The sequence below is a fragment of the Saimiri boliviensis genome, chromosome 15, assembly GCF_048565385.1.
Source record: "Saimiri boliviensis isolate mSaiBol1 chromosome 15, mSaiBol1.pri, whole genome shotgun sequence".
Lineage (NCBI taxonomy): Eukaryota > Metazoa > Chordata > Mammalia > Primates > Cebidae > Saimiri > Saimiri boliviensis.
Window position 1 is genome coordinate 79,253,600 of NC_133463.1, and position 20,761 is coordinate 79,274,360.

Here is a 20,761-nt window from a genome sequence, read left to right on the forward strand (position 1 = left end):
TCAGCATCCCTGTCCTCACAATGTTTATCCCAAGTATCCAACTTAATTTTATTTAGCCTCTACCTCTATCTGAAAGCAGATTGTTTATGTATTGGTTAATAAGAATATTATATATTCTTATATAATATTGTAATCCCAGCACTTTGGAAGGCTGAGGCAGGCAGATCATGAGGTCAGGAGTTTGAGATCATCCTGGCCAACATAGTGAAACCTTGCCTCTACTAAAAATACAAAAAATTAGCTGGGCATGGTGGCAGACACCTGTAATCCCAGCTACTCAGGAGGCTGAGGTGGGAGAATCACTTGAACCCAGGAGGTGGAAGAATCGCTTGAACCCAGGAGGTGGAGGTTGCAGTGAGCTGAGATCGTGCCGTTGTACTCCAGCCCAGGCAACATTGCAAGACTCCATCTCAAAACAAAAAACAAAAAACAAAAAAACCTCAGAATATTATATATTATTCCCCAACCAGAATGTTAGCTCTATAAGGGAAACACTTTTGCCATGATTTCCTTGGAGTTTAGGACAGCCAAAGGCACGTTGTAGGTGCTCAGCAAATACTGATGAATGTACAGGTGTTGTGAGGATTACAGGACATCATTATGTAAAACCTTTGGCACTTGGCCTGGCACTTGGCAAGTGCCCAAAAATGGCAGATGGTGGTGAGTATCGATTGTATGGAGTTTCTGTTCTCATGTCCTTCTTTTCCACCTAGTTGTGAGCCTCTCAGACTCTCAAAGTCAGAAACTAGGTCTCATTTATCTTTGCTTCCCAGTGATCCCTATACACAAGAGGTGATCAATAAATGTGTGTGAAGGGAATATTTGAAGAGATGCTCAAATTGTGTCCTTGATCTGGTACATTCAAAGACCAATGAAACCATCCTTGTTCTAAAAAAAATTAAACCTTTTTATTAGTATATTTATTTTATATATAAAATAAATACAAAAAAAAAGAAACACAAAGAAAATGCTTTTATGGCAAATCAGATTTGTCGGTGCCTTCAGGTTGGGCTCCAGGCTCCGTCCCGCTGGGTGACAACAAAGTCCGCCGGTTGTAATGACCCTTGATAATTCCCGTGTTGTTGTTCTCATTGAGTAGCTGCTTCTGCCTTTGCCTATTGAGGGACTGGACGAGTCCCAGGACGACTGCAGCCAGGGAGTACTGCCCAGGCAGTCTTCTTGGGGGCAAGATGAATGGATTGGGTTGGACTCTTCCCAGGAGAAAGTACGTTTTGATTTTTCCTTCCTGTTCACTAATGCCTTTTACGTAGATCTCCCCTCGGTAGTCAAAGGCAAAGCCCTGATCTTTCAGGATGAGATAGGTCTCCTCTGGGACTTGGATCCGGCCACTAACCCCTGTGCTGTCCATTCGGCTTGCCAGGTTCACAGTTTTGCCCCAAATGTCATACTGTGGTTTCTTAGCGCCGATAACGCCAGCTACCACTGAGCCATGGCTGATGCCTAGGGGGCGAACCAAAGGAGTCAGAGGTCAGAGGGAGAAGAGAGACATTGGGGTGTCTGAACCCCTCCATGGGACAGTGATCACTATGTGTGAGGTCTCTGTGGATGAACTGGAGGGTCCAGATCCTGCCTCAGTCACTTATTAGATGTATCACCTGGGTCAGTTACTTAACCTGTTTGGACCTCACTTTTCTCATCAGTAGAATGGAAATAATTAAAGGAAGACTTAATGAGATAATGTAAGTAAAGCCGCCATGGCATAGTGTCTGGCAACCAGTGAATGCCTGATTGAATGTAATTATTATTTTCATATGAGCACTGACTTGTCTCAGTCTGTGGGATGATCAGAACATGGACCAGCAGGCAGGGTCCATGGGATCTCCTGCTTCCGCTGACATAGTGCTCTGAGAACCTGGACAGACCTTTTCCTTCTCTGTTTTAGCTTAGGTCCTCAGCATCAATCCCTCAGTCCATGGCAATGGCTTTCTAACTGTCCTCTCTGTCTCCTCCCTTGTCCCCCTTGAGTTCATTCTCCACACTACTGCAGAAGTGGGAGGGCTTTTTTGCACTGCATATCTGAACAAGTTATGACCCACCTAAATATCTTCCAGGGCTCTTTTCACTTACAGGATAAAGCCAGTGCTCCTTAGAATCGCAATCAAGAACCTCTCAGATCTGACTTTTGCCTGATTTTCCAGCCTCATTTATCCCACTCTTTTCCTTACTGCTGCATTATATCTACACTGAACTGCGGGAGTTTTCCTAATCTGCAGTCAGTACCCACCTCTGTCCCTTTGTCCTGACTTTCTCTCTGCTTGGGCTATTACTTCCCCACAATTCCACAGTTTATCTGGTAAATACTTTTAAAGACAGTTTCAGTGCCTCCTCCCGCCTTCTCTAGGAAATGAAGAATTCTAGAAATGGTAGCATTTCAATAAACATGTTAGTGGACACGTATGTCTCTGTCTAACAGAATTATTTCATTCTGCAAACATTGACTAGGCACCTGCTATGAGCCAGGTTCTGTCCTAGGCACTTGGGATATGGTGGGAGGGAAAAGAAATACAGTCTTCGTCCCCATGGAGTTTACCTTCTACTGGGGAGAGATAAAAAAGAAGTTTTAAAATGTATTATAATATCAATGAATTATTAGGGCTATAAAGAAAAATTAGTCAAGGTAAAAGAATGGTGAAAGATGGAAAAGTGTATTTTGGAGTGAGGGGATTAGCAAAGACTTTGTTGAGCAGAGATTTGAAGAAAGTGGTGGGAATAGCCATGCAGATATCTGGGTGAGATTGTTCTAGGCAGAGGCAAAAGCAAGACACACAAACACACTGTTATAATTGACAGAAATGTGAAAATCTCACTCTATAGATTACATGGGCGTCACAATGATAGTTAGCTCTTTAAAATTTGCAGAGAACTTTGACAGCCAATACCCCATTTGATTCTCATTACTATGAGGTAGGGAGGGAGAGGAGGTAATAATTTAACACCCAGCTTACACAGGAGGAAACGGAGACACAGAAGGTTTAAATGATTTGCCCAAAGTCATACGCTGGTTACAGCAGACCCAAAACACAAATTGAGATGCTTAATTCAGTTGGAAAGTTAATTTTCTAGCCTCTGAGATCAGTGAAACTCTACCAGCAGTATAATATGTCATGACAAGGGCTGACCCTGATTTGGCAACATCTTCAGAATTTACTTCGAATATCTCTTTGTTCATCATTACAGTTCTCTTTTTTATTCCTGGATCAATTGTGTAGTCAACGATTTCAGAAATGACATTGATAAGATTGATGGAAGATATGGGAACAAACCCTGAACATCCCATCCATAGATCAAAAACATAAAACGTAACTCCTTCAATCCAAAGAACAAAGACATATGGCATGCCTTAGATCTGACAAGTCGGATATTGGTATTTATTGACCTCTTTTTCTTAAAAGCCGCTAAGGGAGAAGCAGATAAAGTAAAATGGCATGTCAGCCAGAAGATGTCTACAGTATGAGGACTGCAGCAAAAGTTATTTTAAACGGCACCTTGGCAGCCAGAATGTCATTGTCTCAGAGTCAGGAAATGCTGGAGCTGCTGCTGGTGTGACTATTTGCCTGTGTGATCTTAGGCTAGTTACTCCCTTTTTCTGGGTTTGCGTTTTCTCATCTACAAAATGAGAATGTGGACTAGACCAGGGGCTTTCAGACTGCATTTCAGGAGGTCACTGAGGCTGAGTTGAGATGTGGAAGGAATGGAAAATTATAAAGGATTATTATTGATTGCTTAATTATTGTTATGCTGTTGTTTTGCACAGCGGTGTCTTTAAGTCCAAAAGAAGGGCGAGCTTTGTGGCTGAGTAAAGCCTGTCTTTGGAAGTATAGTATCTGCCATCCTCAGGAGTACAATCCTGCCTTTGTCTAAAGAAATTATCCTGAAGAACCTGAGAGCAATACATTGACCACCAGCACTGAGCTACCCAAGAGTCAGAATTAAATGACTGATTAGTTGGCTACATCTCTATGCACAACCTTGCACGGGCAGGCAAGTTGGAAGAGAGGTTCATAGTCATCTAGCATTTGCCAAAGGCTGGCTGCTTTGTATTTCTGCACACAGGCCAGTATCCTAAATTGTTTCCAGCATCTTGAGTGAGAGGAAACTAAGAAAGGTCTGAGATGACCCTGTCCCTATCCTTGGCAGGGTCGTGATAGGCCTGTTGCATTTTGCAGGGAAAAGCTTCCCTGGATTGATGACCAAGGTAGGGGAGGGTCTGTTGGAGCAAGGTCAGCTGGCTCTATCGGGCCCCACTTGCAGCTGCTACTCACCAATCCGGAGCTCAAAATTGTTGAATGAATGCTTGTTGATCTCCTGTATGCTTTCTGTCAGGGCGAGTGAGAAGTCAGCCAGAGCACACAAATGTCCCCATTTGTCTTCACATTGCTGAAGCAAACATGAGGAGAAGAATTCATTTAATGTGGAACTTGGGGAACATTAACATTTCTGCAGCAGGGGCTTTATGTCCTAACCCAACCCTACCTGCACATCCCTTAAAGGAAATTATCATGTATGTGAGCCCCTGTACACTCAAGTCACTGGTATCTCAGAACAAGGGAAGACATGAGATTTGCTTGCAAGAGTGTCATATATGTGGGTCATTGCGTTCCTTCTTCCACATCTACACCTGTCTGTTCAGGTTGATGTAGCATCGGTTCCTGAGTGTATGCTCACTGGCATGTATGTGAATGGGTTTAAGTGTATGTATGTATGTACATGTGTATTGGGGGTGTGTGGGTGGGCATAAGTGAATGTGGTGTGTGTGTGTATGTGAGTGTGTATGTGTGAATGTGTGTGTGTATGTGCGTGTGTTGGGTGTGTGTGTGTGTATATGGGTATGTGTAAATGTGTGTATATGTTAGTGTGTGTTGGGGGAGTGTGAATGTGTGTGTCAGGGTATGTGGGTATGTGTGTATGTGTGAGTGTGTGTATATGTGCGTGTGTTTTGGGGGTGTGTGTGTGGGTGTGAGTATATGTGAGCGTGTGTATGTATGTGAGAGTGTATGTGTGCACATTGTGTGTGTATGTGTGTGTGAGTGTATATGGGTATGTGTGCATGTGAGTGTGTATGTGTGTGTGTTGGGGGTGTGTGTGTATATGTGAGTGTGTGTATGTATGTGAGAGTGTATGTGTGTATGTGTGCACATTGTGAGTGTGTGTATGTGTGAGTGTGAGTATGCATGTGTATGTATGTGTGTGTGAGTGTATATGGGTATGTGTGCATGTGAGTGTGTATGTATGTGTGTGTGTTGGGGGTGTATGGGAGGGTGTGAGTGTACGTATGTGAGTGTGGGTATGTGTATTTGTGTGTATGTGTGTGTGTGAGTGTATGTGGTTATGTGTGTGAGTGTGTGTATGTGAGTGTATGTGTTTCTGTATATGTGTGTGTGTATGTGTGTATGTATGTGTTCCTAGATATGTGTAGCTTTTCCAGTGTAACAACTGTGTCTATTTCCTTTCAATTGCTCACAGTGTGTGTTTAAGAGATGTTACACATTTGCTTACAAAACTCCTGAGAGAAGTGCTGCATAAGCCTCTGGGCCTCTCTGAACTTCAGTTTCCATATCTATAAAAAGGGGATAAGCCTACTTGCCCTTCCTACCTTATAGGTGTTGAATGAGATTTTTTTATATGAGAGAACTTTGTACTCCTATAGAACAGAGGTTAGCAAACGGTTTCAGTAAAGGCCAGATAGCCAATATTTTAAGCTTAGTGGACCATACGGTCTTTGTTGTGACTACTCAGTGTTGCCATTTTAGCTTGAAAGGAGCAATAGGCAAAATATAAATGAATGAGCATGGCTGTGTTCCATAAAGTTTTATTTATAAAAACAGAGAGTGGGCCAGATTTGACCTGTGGGCTACACTTTTCTGATTCCTGCTGCACATGTACTAAATAATAACCAGCATGAATTTCATCCCAGACAGTCACTCTTGAAGTATTTTATTGTTTTTAGTTGGAAAAAGCATAGGAGGGATGGGAAGAAATTGATGAGAATTCTATTTCCCCAAGTATTTTGGACTCATATTCATTTAAGACTAATTGAGGACTTATTAGATGCAAAGCTTTGCTTGAGGGACATGACATTATCTTAGATAATTCATCTATTAACCCTGGAAGGTAGACAGTGTTGCTATTTAACATCAGTGCCTGGAACACAGTCAACACTCCAAAAAGCAGCAGCTATTATTATTATTATTACGTATGACTTTTGAAAGAGAAAACAAAAATAAGAAAAAAGAGGCTAGTATTAAGCGTTTAGTAAGATCCACAACTAAATCACAATAGGGTATTTCTTGGCTCTGATTTTGTTCAAGGGAACAGTGAGGTTCAGAACAAAGTCTAGAAGTTTCTCAAAAAAAGCAGCATAGCTTTGTTGGGTAGATTTTACCTGCCTTGGGGGCAAATTCACATCACATCACGACTATAATCCAGTCCATCAGATTTTCTCCCCATCTTTCCCCAAGACTTAGCGACAGAGGCTTCACCACCATTGCTGACGTGACAACAGCTAGATCCCTGCCATGCGTTGTGGCTGAGTGCAAAGCGTCCTTTACCTGTTTTTCAGGTGACAGGCCTGACACAGCCATGTAGGTGCTGCCAATGGTCTTAATCTTTTCAATGTCTTGAAATCGGTCTTCCCCAAGCAACTGAAAGAGAGCCAGGCCATGGTGTTAGCCCTGGTGTTTATTCTTCCAGCAGCCTGGGGCTCCTGAAATCAGGCCCCTGGCTTACAATGAGCTACCTCATGATTCAGCATCCTCCAGTTACCTGCTTTTCTCTTGAGAATCATGCTTGCAGCCAGTCACATATATTTAGTGAGGCCTACTTGCTAAGGGTCAAGAGCAGAGATGGGTGTGATCTGGTACTGTTTAAGGAGTAGGTCTGCCTCTTCACACGTAAGTCGGATCCTGTCCCTGCCCTGCGCAAAACCCTCCTACGGCTTCCTGTTTTACTCAAGATCAAAGTCAGTCTTCATTGTGAATTGTAAGGCTTGCAGAGACCTGTCCCCTCTCTTATTGTCTCCTTCTCTCATTCTGCTCCAGCCACGCTGATTTCCTTTGCCCCTTGCCACACTGACCTGAGAACAAACCAAGCCTGCTTCGGCCTCAGGACTTCTGCCCCTGTTGTTCCCTTGCTGGGCTACTCTTCCCTCAGACAACTGCGTGGCTCACTGCCTCACCTCCTACAGGTCTTTCTTCAAATCCCAGCTTTGCAATGCAGTCCTCTTGACCACCCCATCTAAAAGTGAACACAGCATCCCATCCCCACGTACATATTCTTATCTTCAGAAAGAGACTGAGTCAGGTGGGAACATGTGGACTCAGGGAGAGGAGCATCACACACCAGAGGCAGTTGGGGGTGGGCAGGGGAGAGACAGCAGGGGGTGGGGAGGGTGAGGAGGGTGGGGAGGGATAACATGGGAGAAATGACAGATATAGTACGCACGTAAAATAAAATAAAATAAAATAAAATAAAATAAAATAAATCTGGAAACCATCATTCTCAGCAAACTGACACAAGAACAGAAAGCCAAACACCACATGTTCTCACTCATAGGTCAGTGTTGAACAATGGGAACATGTGGACTCAGGGAGAGGAGCATCACACACTGGGGGCAGTTGGGGGGGGGTAGGGGAGAGAGGGCAGGGAGTGGGGAGGATGAGAAGAGTCGGGAGGGATAACATGGGGAGAAATGACAGATACAGTGTATACCTAAAGTAAAAGAAATAAATTTTAAAAAATATAAAAAAATAGACTGGAAGAGGGATGTCCACATATGTTGGGGCACAGAATTAGGGGTTCTGCCTCCATTGCTCATCTGTCTCTGTGTGGCAGTTTGAGCCTGGTATTCTGAGAACTGTTTTGCAGATGAATAAACAGAGTCCCCCAAGATCCCAGGGTGAGAAAGGGGAGACAGGACCAGCCACATAATTTGCAGGGCCCAGTGCAAAATGAAAATGTGGAACACCTTGTTCAAAAATTAAGACTTATATGAGAGCAACAGCAGAATGTTAAAACAAGTGTGGGTCACTTTTGTGGCTGCACAGGCTGCATGCTCATGAAGCCAGCCCTGAGTGGGAGAGCTAGGCTCCAACTCAAACCTCACTGATTTCCAAGTCCAAACTTTGTCTTCTTAGTCCCACTCCTGGCAGACATTTAGATGTAATTTCTGGTGCTCTAACTTTTCACCTTCGTTTAAGATTGTAATATCCTCAGGCTCTTGTGTCGTCCTGGGGACGACAGACAGGCAGATGCAGCAGAAAAGGTGGGTTCTTTATAGACTCTCTTGTTTGAGGCATTGTTTCAAAATTAATCAGGAGCTAAGAAAACTTGGAAAATTCCTCCTTGAGAGAAACTCTTCTGGGAACTTGGAGAACACAGGCAGGTGCTTTGCTTTGGGGTGTGTGTATATGTGTGTGCAAGTGTGTGTGTGTAACCTGATTTACAGCAGAGGCAGGCTTTGTTCATTATTTTTGTTTCCTGAACTAAAGCGAAGCCCCTCTTCTGCTCCCACTGAGATTCTGCAAGTTGTGCCCAGGGTCTGCAGGTCTTCAGTCTTGGATCATGACTGACCTTTGCCCTCAGACACTAACCAAACAGATTTGGTGTTGTGGCAGCTCTTCAGCTGCTGATGTTTCCACTTAAAAATCTGGAACATCTTCAATTGCTCACCTCCTTCCCTCTGCCTCCCTGCAGCTACCTTCCCGCAGCTTTCCGCTGGTGGTGGACTGATTTGATGTGGTCCCGTGGAGAGCAGGGACTTTTCTTTCTCTTCTCATCAGAACCACTTGGCTGAGAGCCAGTTTCAGGCTCTGGTAAGCCTCCCCCTCAGAAGATAGTTTGGAGTCAGAAAGGAGCTTCATCATCTCATTTAGTATCTATGCAGCAGATTTATTTACTCTATAGTTAAAAGTGTCTGGGGGCATACCGTGGTCCCTGATCAGCCCATTGTTCACTAGAACAAATGGAGAAGTGAGATGTGAGAGGGGTCTTTGGCCCTTTGTTGAGGTAGGGGCTGAGGGGTGAGGAGCCCTTGAGTTGGGTTATCGCAAACACAGTCTTGGACGGTGTGATCTGTGCAAAGTTTAGGTTTCCTCTGAGCCAGGAAAGAATTTTGCATGATCTCAGTTTCTGGTGGTGATTATATCAGCTAGAAGAGAAGTGTCAGTACTGAAGTGAACATAGCCAGGCAGAATCTAGAGGGCCTCTCTTGACCAAAAAAACAAAACAAAACAAACAAACAAACAAACAAAAACCCGGCATGTCTGAGTGACCCAAGGGCCCACACAGGCAAAGTTGAGAGTGCTTGGGGCTGGCAATTCAGGCCACATTTTTATTTTTCCTGTTGACTCCCCCTTCCCCTGTCCCACCCTTTCTCTTCCACCTCCTCCCTTTCCTCCTCCTTTCATCCTTCTTCTCCTCATCGCTGCCTTTCTTCTCTTTCCCCTCCTCCCCATCTGCTCCTCCCCCTCCTCCTCTTATTCACGCTTTTCCTCCTAGTCGAAAGCCCCTGTTCTGAACCACCCAGCCTCCTAGACCAAACCCCTTTTCTCTAACTTCCTTCGGCAAACGCCCATTTCAACCCCTAGGGGGCACTGCTCTCTCTCTCTACTTTGGAAGACTCCAGAGTGTCTGTAATTCAGTTCACTGAGACGCAAATGTAATTCAAATGTACCTTATTCATTACAATTTTAAAATGTGAGAGGGAGCATTTTTGGAAGATGGGTTGCTATAAAGCAAACGTTCACCTGTGGCCCAGAATGGCTTTGAATGTGGCTCGACACAAATTTGTGAACCGTCTTAAAACATGCGATATTTCTTTTTGAGAATTTTTTAAGCTCATTAGCTATCCTTAGTGTTAGTGTATTTTATCTGTAGCTCAAGACAATTCTTCTCTCAATGTGGCCCAAGGAAGCCAAAACAATGGACACCCCTGCTATAAAGTTTAAAATACAACACAGCTTGACGTCTTAATCTTTAGTCAAATATTTTTAATGGGGTAATTAAAAAAATTGTTAAGTATGTTTTGAATTGCATTAACCTTTCTTCATCTTACTATCTGTCAGGCTGTTTATCTCCTCCCATTAATTAGTTCTTTAGGCAAGTACTTAGCAAGCATCTGCCATGTCCATCTCTTACGTGCTAGACACAGAGCTAGGCCTTGGAGACTTAACCAGCTACAAGAATATGGTTTCCATTTTAGTGAGCTTGTGGCCTAGCATAGAGATAGGAGTTAAAGGCACTATCGTCACAAAATTTCCTTCCCCTCCTCACCTTGCAAGGCCCTCTGTACTAGGACACTTACCAGTGACTTATTGTGTAAGAGCAACTCCTATCACCCTGCCTCCCGTTGTATGGTGAAGCCTTGGGAGGCAAGAAGTGATTAGGTCTTATCCATCTTGACCCCTACAGCCATCCCAAGATAACTACGATGACCATGATTGAGCTTACGTCTTCAAAATCATTACCATGAAGTGCCAGGTAAGTGAGAAACAGTGCAACACAAATGATTACAACATCAAAATAGTATGAGAGACTGAAGTTTAAATCTTGGCTTTCCCACTTAGTGGTATGTGACCCTGGTCATTCTTGGTGTGTCTAAGTCTCAGCTTCGCTTATTTATAAAGTGAAAGCTAATAATTCCTAGCCTAAGGGTTTGTGTGAGAGATAAATCACTATTAAGCAATATATATTGAAAATGCTTTGCGTTTCTGGAAACACGTGTAAAAACCTATAGGGATTAGTAACATGGGTTTCCACCCTAGAACTAAGTGGGTGGTGGATGGTAAACAGGGAAGTACTGAAGGATTTCAGCCTCTATGATAGAAGATTTTTCAGAGTATACGTTTTTCATTAAAAAAGAAGTGACAGCGGGGTGTGGTAGCTCATGCCTGTAATCCCAGCACTTTGGGAGGCTGAGGCAGGCAGATCACAAGGTTAGGAGCCTGAGACCAGCCTGGCCAACATGGTGAAACCCTATTTCTACTAAAAATACAAAAAATTAGCCAGGCATGGTGGCATGCACCTGTAACCCTAGCTACTCAGGGGGCTGAGGCAGGAGAATTGCTTGAACACAGGAGGTGGAGGTTGCAGTGAGCTGAGATCGCACCAATGCACTCCAGCCTGGGTGACAGAGCAAGACTCTGACTCGAGGGAAAAAAAGGGAGTGACAACATTTATCTGGGTAGAGACGAGTTAGAAAAGCCTTCAAAAGTAGAAGTAATGTTTGCATTGACTGTTCAATGAATGTTAGCTTTTCAGCTGGCCATGGAGTCGGGGGAGAGAGGACGGGGTAAGTGTGAGGATGGCTTGGCCTCCAGGCAGAAAGTGCGATGTGTGAGAGCCAGGTGGGCTTGCTGGCTTGTAAGTAGTCAGGTGGTGCTGGCCAGGTGGCATGCAGAGAGTTGTAAGGCTGGAGAGGAGACAGGAACAGTGAGTGCAAGGCCCCCGCTGACCTGCTAGAGTTGACTGAAGGGTTCAGGCTTCTAAAAGATGTGACAAAATACTCCTGCCTTTGGTGGTTGCTAATGGTGAGATGCAGGCAGGGAGAGCAGATAGTAGGTGACTGCAGTTAACTAGGAGAGAAATAATATATCCCGAAGCAAGGTAAAAGCAGCATTGATGGTGAGAAAAAGGCAGGTGTGAGAGCAATTAAGAAAGTTGATGAGATGTCTGCACACCCATGTTCATCACAGTGTGTTCACAACAGGCAAAATATGGAATCAGCCTAAGTGTCCATTGAGAAATGAATGGATACACACATACGTGCGTGCGTGCGCGTCCACACACACACACACACACACACACACACACACACACACACAGTGGAATACTGTTCAGCCACCAAAAGAAGGAAGACTTGTCATTTGCAACAACATGGAAGGGCCTGGAGGATACAATGCTAAATGAAATAAGCCAGGTCCAGAACAACAAATACACATGATATCACTTACACGTGGAATCTAAAAATGTCAGACTCAGAAGCAACGAGTGGAATGGTGGTTATCAGAACCTGGCGGGTACGGTGGGAACAGGGAGATACTAGTTAAAGGGTATAAAGTTTTAGTTAGACAAGAGGAATACGTTCTGGAGATCACTTCATAGCATAGTGACTATAGTTAATAATAATGTATTGGATACTTGAAAATTGCCAAGAGAGTGGACCTTAAATGTTTTTGCCACAAAAAAGTGATAACAGGTGAGGTGGTGGGGATGTTAATTAGCTTAATTTAATCATTCCACTATGTATACATATGTCAAAACACCACATTTTGCACATAAATGTATACATGGAAAGAAGGACTTCACTGGACTCAGGAGCTGGATGGAGCGTAGGGATGGAGGGAGAGGCTGTTGTTTAGAGTGGTGCAGCAGTTGCTGTGTTTCCACCCCACGCTCCTTTGTGGGGCCATCCTCCAAAACGCCATGAGTGCCGGCTACTGCGTCCTCTTCTGGAGAATCTGCCTGGCCGCATGAGAACCCCCTTGCTGGAAATGCCCAGGAGGTTATGTACCCCTACCAGGGCAGCCCGTGACCAATAATGACTGACCAACATGGATATCCAAAAGCCTGGCCCCCTGCCTCAGTGTGAGACAGTTGTACCATTTTTGTGCCTGAGTTCCCTCCAGGGTTAGGCTGGGATTTGGCTTCTTCTGTAGCATTTTCTCAATGAATTACTTGCTTCCCATTTCGGGCTTCCACAACAGGATGGACTCTGATGTCCTTCAAGATGTGGAATCGGGGAGGAGAAGGCTCACTTCTGTCAACTTCGTGCATGGAAATGAAGTGCAGCATAAGCATGTCCCCCCACAGAATGTTTTCATTAGACTCATGGAGCCTGCGGAAGAAACTGCTATCTGCAGTGTTTATACTTGCAGTCAGTTTTCTGACCAAATGCAAATGGACGGTTTTATCTTTGACACTTTGAGAAGACGGAGCAAGGCCTGCATCAGTGTCCAGCCTCTGTGGTTTCAGTGCCTGGGGAGCAGCACTGGCCTCCTACAGGCCTCTAGTCAAGTCCTTCCCCCTGCCAGCTGCACGACACTGGGTTACGTTACTTAGCCCCCCTGAGCTTCATGTTCCTGATCCCCCAAAGAGGGAAGCAATAGCATTTAACTCAGGCGATAATCATGGTAACTAAATCAGATAATACATGTTTGTGTTTATAATGCAGGCTGGAATTCTGTAAGTGCACACACACACACACACACACACACACACACACACGGCCAAAGAGGTAATTCCTACAACGAATAACACAACGCTTTGACAACAATGATGTCCGCTTGTGATTGCAAATTTCTCAGGTTTAGATTTACCTCATCGAAGTCAGCAATGATCTCATTCAGCAAGCGCAGGCATTCCACTCCCTGGTTATTCATTTCAGTCTGAGAATAAAAGTCCGCAAATCCTGGGATGGAGGCAAACATCACCCCGACAGCGTCGTAGGATTGAGAATACAGCTCCTGTACAGAGACACACAGAGGGAGCCAGAAATGGTCAGTAGAGGTCAGTTCTGCAATGATGCTCCCTGTGCACACATGCGTGTACACACATGCACATACACACATACACAGGCACCCACAGAGAGACAGAAAATGAGGCTTGGATACTGTTACGTCAATACTGAGTGTCAGTCCATGTGAGCTGCTATAACAAAATACCATAGACTGGGTGGCTTATAAACAACAGAAATTTATTTCTCACTGTTACGGAGGCTGAGAAGTCCGAGATCAAGGTACCTGCAGATTTGATGTCTGGTGAGGACGTGCTTTCTGGTTCAGACACGATTTCTCACTGTGTCCTCACATGGTGGAAGAAGCAAGGCAAGTTTCTGGGACCTTTTAAAATAAGGGAACTAATCCCATCCATGAGGGCTCCTACCTTCATGATTTAATCACCTCCCAAAGTTCCCACCTCCTAATACCATCACCTTGTGAGTTAGGGTTTCTACATGTGAATTCTGGAGGATCATGAATATTCAGTCCATTGCACCACAGTCACAGCATCATCACCATATGAAATGTGATGACTGAAAATTCATGGTCTCCAGCCTCAGCTGGGCCCTGAGTTCTGACTGTCCGTTCATTTGTTCTTGTCAGCTTCCCTTTCTTTTCTCCTCAATGGCTAGCCCAAACCCTCAGCTCTCCTCTTAACCCTCTACTCTATTTCTCTCAGTAGATGATCTTTCTACTTCATTGAGAAAATGGTGGTGCCTCTTGGTGGTGACTTACTTCTGTTCCAATCCTCATACACTTGTCTGTTACTCCCTTTCATCTCTTTCACTTCAACTCCAGATGATGTGTCTGTTTTTCCTTCTCTTGCTGAAGGTCATCACTTCTACCTGAGATCTTGATCATTTTATAACTTCTTCAGCAACTTACTTTTTCAGTGATCCTTTTTCTTTTCTTATTTGTTTCTCTTGGCCTCCTCTCCCTGTTCCTCCTCATCCTCTAAGAGTCTCTTCTAAGAAAAAGAACAAAGTACCCTGGATCCTGCAGACACTTATGACTATCAACCAGCTTCTCATCTTCCTTGTTTTCAAATTTCTCAAACTAGTTTTCTTCACTGCCTGTTCCCATGCTCTTAATGCCCATTGACATCTCAGGCTGGAATGAAAGGAACAAAGAACGGTCTAGCCTGCCAGTCAATGTGGAAAAATCAATGTACACATGTAAGTTTACATCCTGCTGGACACTTGCAGACTGGTGTTTTTATTGATCACCCCAAGATATTGATTCTCTTGACTTTTTATGCTTTATTGATGTCCTTTGCTTTTCTCTTGCCTGGCCCCTTTAAGAACACCTTTTTTTTTTTTTTTTTTTTTTTGCTTCTCTTTCACTTTAAATATTGGTGATTGCTGTGGTTCTGTCCTTGGCCCGCTGAATGGCTCAGTCTTACAGACTTACATGGTCCATCCCTTTTAGTCCCAGCCTTTTCAACACCCATGTGCTGACAGTTTCTAAATTTCTATGTCCAGGTCAGTTATCCTTCTTGGGCTTCAAGCTTCCATGTCTCAAGCTGGTTGCACTCTTCCACCTCCAATCAAATTCCATAAACCTAATGTATCTTCCCTCCAACTAAGCCTGTGTCTGCTGCGTCACTCTCAAATTCACTTGGTGACACCAGCATTGCCAAATCATCAAAATCAGAGACCCTTAGAGTAATCCCGACTCCTTCCCCATTGTATCCATCTTCAATAAATCGCCAAGTTCTGCTGGGTTTGTTTTTGTTTTCTAAACATGTTTGCTCCTATCACTCTGTGTGTATGTTTTAAAATCAGGCTCTTCTCATTTTCCTTCTTGATCACTAACATGAGCGCCTCCCACTGGGTTTCCTGACTCCAGTCTTGTTCCATTCCATGGTATCCTTCACACAACAGGATCAAACAGTATCTTTAATAGTGTATTAAAGATACACTACTGACCATGTCTCTCCTGATCTGAAATCCCTCCAATGGCTCACCATTGCCCTCAGGATAAAGCTCACACTCCGAAGCATGACATATATGCATGCCCCTGCCTCTACCTATCTCTTCAGCTCCATCACCTGCAACTCCCCAATTGGGCAAGTCCTCCAGAACACGGAAGCATTTGTGCATCTGTGTGCACGTGGTGTCTGATGCTGCAGGTGCTCTGCCTGTAGCCGCTCACCCACCATTCAGGTATCAGCCCTTGTGTTTCTTTGCATGGTGTTTTTTCTCTGGCCACTAGAGGGCACTCTGCTCCCATGAAATGCAGCCTTGGGAGGTGTCAGGAAATTACCCCCTCAGAAGCAGCACTTGACCAATGCCCTTGGGAACTGCTGGATAGTTCCAGCTCCCTCACCCTTTGGGCCTGATAACTTCGAGGCATGCTCTCATACCATTTCCCTGAATTCCCCAGTGGGGTGAAGCACCAGTCGCCCACAGAGGTAACTAATCTGATGATGCCTCATTTATCAGTTGCCTTCCTTCTCATTTTCCAATCTCCCTGTGTTTACTCGGACCACCGCTGAGTAAGTTACTTACATTCAAATCTTTGTCTCAAGGTTTGCTTCTGGAAGAAGCCAAACAAGACACAGTCCCTGTTCTATTTCACACTTAAATGCTTTTATTTCTGCCATCTGTCCCCTGGTGGGAAACGTTCTACCTTCCCTAAAGTTAGCTTCCTTTATGTTTTCTGCCTTCACTAACCGTTTAGAGACCACGACTTCCATAACCTTCCCAGACCCACAGAGGGGGTCTAGAGGCTGCACTTGGTGCTCTGCAGTGATCTCAACAATTCTGTGGTATAGCCCTTGCCACCTGCATTGCTGTCTTAACATCCGTTTCTTCCTTTAAGTGTGGATTCCATGAGGGTAAAAACCACATGCCATTCATCTTATCACACTCCAATTGTATATCATGCGATGAGTAGTTTTTGGATGCCTACAATATAATGCACACCCTAGACGGTCTGGTCCAAGGTAAATACTCAAAAGCGTTGGTTGACTAATGACTTCCTGACCTTCATAGGAAACATAAAAGCTTACACATTGCTTTCATATGAATCCAGTGATTTAATCCTTGCAATAATTCTATGAGGTAGTATGATCACTGTTTGCACTTTACAGATACAGAAAGTGAGAGAGGAGTTAAATCATTGTTTTGGATCACACAGCTAGTAGTGGAAGAGACAGGATTAGAGGGCTTCCAAGGCCTTTCCCTGCTCTGCACAGATAAGTGTGCCTCCTGCACATGGCATGCCCTAGGTGGGAGAAAGACACTGTCACTGATTCATCATCAACTGATTTCAAACTTTAAGTGTGGATGAATCTATACTGATGTCTTCTTTAGTTCTCATCCAAAAGAGCACAGGCAGCTGATGAGGGGCTGAGTAGGGCTCAGTGGGGTGGGAGGTGTACAGATAGAAGTCAAGGAGCAGAGCAAAAGTGAGTGGCTTTCATAAGTGGATTTCTGTTTACCTTGGCTTTGAACAGTGTGCTGATGCCAGGAAGGAGCCTGACTGCAGTAGGACTCAGAGAGCCTGCTTAAGTAAACATGCATCCTCCTAATGACTATGGTTTGGTAGAAAAGTCTCTGTTGACTCTCTTACCTGTAGTATTAGTTTGGTAGGGCTGTTGTAACAAAGCACCACAGACTCAGTGGCTTAATCAATGGATATTAGTTTCCTCACAATTGTGGAGGCTGGAAGTCTAGGTTCGAGGTGTTGGCAGGTTGGTGTTGCCAGAGGGCTTTCTCAATGGTTGCAGATGCCATCTTCCCTGTGTCTTTGTGTGGCCTACCTTATGTTCTAGTCTTTTCTTTCTATTAGGGCGCTAGTCGTATTGGGATAGGTCCCCCTAATGACCTCAATGTAGCTTAATTACCTCTTTAAAGAAGCTGTCTCCAAATACAATTACCTTTTGAGGTTCTTGGGGTTAGGACTTCAACATCAAAATTTTTGGGAGACCTAACTCAGCCCATTACACCTGTATTTTTATTTCCTGCTTAAAAAAGAGAAAAAAAGAGAAGATGCTACCCTTCAAAATTCATTGCATAATTATACAATGGTATAAAATGACCCGTGGCCAGGGGTATCTTAACAATTGTTTGTCTCCCTGAATATTCTAATGAATGCCGGCTCCTCTCACACTCTTTTGTTTTCTTGGGACAGAGTCTAACTCTATTGCCTAGGCGGGAGTGCAGTGGTGAGATCTTGGCTTACTGCAACCTCCGACTCCCAGGTTCAAGTGATTCTCGTGTCTCAGCCTCCTGAGTAGCTGGGATTATGGGCACCTGCCACCACACCTGGATAATTTTTGTATTTTTAGTACAGATGGTTTTTGCCATGTTGGCCAGGCTGGTCTTGAACTCCTGGCCTCAAGCGATCTACCCATCTTGGCCTCTCAAAGTGCTGGGACTATTGATGTGAGCCACTGTGCCCAGCCTCATTCCCTTTTCCTTAGTTTTACTTCTCAGCCTTTCTATCATTTGAAATATTCTGATTGCTTAAATAATAAAATAGCAATAATAGTATTAGCCACTTTTTTGAGCACTTACTATGTGCCAAGCATAATACAAAACATTGCACATGCATCATCTCATTTCATGCTCACCACAACCCCATGAGACAGACACAAGTAAGACCCCTTATTTCACTTCTGGGAAACTGAGGCATGCAGAGGTCAAATACTTTACCCAAGCCCCACAGTTGTTATGAGGAAGAGCTGGAATTTGTACCTAGAAAGTCTGACAACAGCCCATGTTACTGCTGATAATAACTATAATTATCGCAACAACAATAGAAATTAATAATAATAATGACAAGCAGGAATAAATGTCATGGGAATCGGAAACTGGTTTGGGTTTGTCCATCTGGTTGGATGGTTGATTTCACAGCGGAAGGCTAAGAAAGAACACTGAACTTGAAGAAATACAACCTGAGTTCAGATCTTGATTCTGTGGTATCCTCCTAGAGGTTGGAGAAGTGGGGATAGAGTGGGCTGGGACTCACCCCTCCTTTCCACAAGATGCTAAGTGATGGAGAGAGTGGCTACAGGGGCCTGACAGTCAGTTGAAGACCAACCCCCTCAACACAGCCTCTCAGGTAAGGATGGATTAGACAATGTGTCTTGGATCTGAGGCACAAATGGGAACCTCCAGCTCCTTCCCATGAGACAGAGCGGGACTGAGCTGATTTATCTACTCAGTGGCTGGCGGGGAACCTGGAGAATGGTGGGTCTTTACTTTCTTGTGGGCAAAGTGTTTTTATCTTCTTGAAGCCCAAAATAGCAAGAAACAGATAGCACACTCAAGGCGGTTGACCGGAGTGAGTTTGATGAAGAGACTGTCTCCGAAGGTGCGTGTAGGCCTCTGAAGGGCCTGTCCCCGAAGGTGCGTGTAGGCCTCCGAAGGGACTGTCTCCGAAGGTGCGTGTAGGCCTCCGAAGGGCCTGTCTCCGAAGGTGCGTGTAGGCCTCCGAAGGGACTGTCTCCGAAGGTGCGTGTAGTCCTCCGAAGGGCCTGTCCCCGAAGGTGCGTGTAGGCCTCCGAAGGGCCTGTCCCCGAAGGTGCGTGTAGGCCTCCGAAGGGCCTGTCCCCGAAGGTGCGTGTAGGCCTCCGAAGGGCCTGTCCCCGAAGGTGTGTGTAGGCCTCCGAAGGGCCTGTCTCCGAAGGTGTGTGTAGGCCTCCGAAGGGCCTGTCCCCGAAGGTGCGTGTAGGCCTCCGAAGGGCCTGTCTCCGAAGGTGTGTGTAGGCCTCCGAAGGGCCTGTCTCCGAAGGTGTGTGTAGGCCTCTGAAGGGCCTGTCCCCGAAGGTGCGTGTAGGCCTCCGAAGGGCCTGTCCCCGAAGGTGCGTGTAGGCCTCCGAAGGGCCTGTCTCCGAAGGTGTGTGTAGGCCTCCGAAGGGCCTGTCCCCGAAGGTGCGTGTAGGCCTCCGAAGGGCCTGTCTCCGAAGGTGCGTGTAGGCCTCCGAAGGGCCTGTCTCCGAAGGTGCGTGTAGTCCTCCGAAGGGCCTGTCTCCGAAGGTGCGTGTAGTCCTCCGAAGGGCCTGTCCCCGAAGGTGCGTGTAGTCCTCCGAAGGGCCTGTCTCCGAAGGTGCGTGTAGGCCTCCGAAGGGCCTGTCCCCGAAGGTGCGTGTAGTCCTCCGAAGGGCCTGTCTCCGAAGGTGCGTGTAGGCCTCCGAAGGGCCTGTCCCCGAAGGTGCGTGTAGGCCTCCGAAGGGCCTGTCTCCGAAGGTGCGTGTAGGCCTCCGAAGGGCCTGTCTCCGAAGGTGCGTGTAGTCCTCCGAAGGGCCTGTCCCCGAAGGTGCGTGTAGGCCTCCGAAGGGCCTGTCTCCGAAGGTGCGTGTAGGCCTCCGAAGGGCCTGTCCCCGAAGGTGCGTGTAGTCCTCCGAAGGGCCTGTCCCCGAAGGTGCGTGTAGGCCTCCGAAGGGCCTGTCCCCGAAGGTGCGTGTAGGCCTCCGAAGGGACTGTCCCCGAAGGTGCGTGTAGGCCTCCGAAGGGACTGTCTCCGAAGGTGCGTGTAGGCCTCGGAAGGGCCTGTCTCCGAAGGTGCGTGTAGGCCTCCGAAGGGCCTGTCTCCGAAGGTGCGTGTAGTCCTCTGAAGGGACTGTCTCCGAAGGTGCGTGTAGTCCTCTGAAGGGACTGTCTCCGAAGGTGCGTGTAGGCCTCGGAAGGGCCTGTCTCCGAAGGTGTGTGTAGGCCTCCGAAGGGCCTGTCTCCGAAGGTGTGTGTAGTCCTCTGAAGGGACTGTCTCTGAAGGTGTGTGTAGGCCTCCGAAGGGACTGTCTCCGAAGGTGCGTGTAGTCCTCCGAAGGGCCTGTCCCCGAAGGTGCGTGTAGGCCTCCGAAGGGCCTGTCTCCGAAGGTGCGTGTAGGCCTCCGAAGGGCCTGTCCCCGAAGGTGCGTGTAGTCCTCCGAAGGGCCTGTCCCCGAAGGTGCGTGTAGTCCTCCGAAGGGCCTGTCCCCGAAGGTGCGTGTAGTCCTCCGAAGGGCCTGTCCCCGAAGGTGCGTGTAGGCCTCCGAAGGGCCTGTCCCCGAAGGTGCGTGTAGGCCTCCGAAGGGCCTGTCCCCGAAGGTGCGTGTAGGCCTCCGAAGGGCCTGTCTCCGAAGGTGCGTGTAGGCCTCCGAAGGGACTGTCTCCGAAGGTGCGTGTAGGCCTCCGAAGGGCCTGTCTCCGAAGGTGCGTGTAGGCCTCCGAAGGGACTGTCTCCGAAGGTGTGTGTAGGCCTCCGAAGGGCCTGTCCCCGAAGGTGCGTGTAGGCCTCCGAAGGGCCTGTCTCTGAAG

At 46.2% G+C, this 20,761-nt stretch overlaps 1 protein-coding gene across 3 annotated transcripts in view; it reads right to left on the minus strand.

Annotated features, from left to right (window-relative positions):
- Nucleotides 1-882: 882 nt before the first annotated feature.
- Nucleotides 883-20,761, minus strand: part of ADCY8 (adenylate cyclase 8) — a 276,013-nt gene continuing 256,134 nt past the window's right edge. For all 3 annotated transcript variants that reach the window (XM_039464343.2, XM_039464342.2, XM_039464341.2), the window contains 4 exons: nt 13,335-13,481; nt 6,570-6,662; nt 4,284-4,398; nt 883-1,461 (listed from right to left, as the gene is read on the minus strand). In XM_039464343.2, coding sequence (XP_039320277.2) covers nt 974-1,461; nt 4,284-4,398; nt 6,570-6,662; nt 13,335-13,481 — 843 coding nt within the window. In that variant the 3' untranslated portion in view covers nt 883-973. The remainder of the gene's footprint in view (nt 1,462-4,283; nt 4,399-6,569; nt 6,663-13,334; nt 13,482-20,761) is intronic.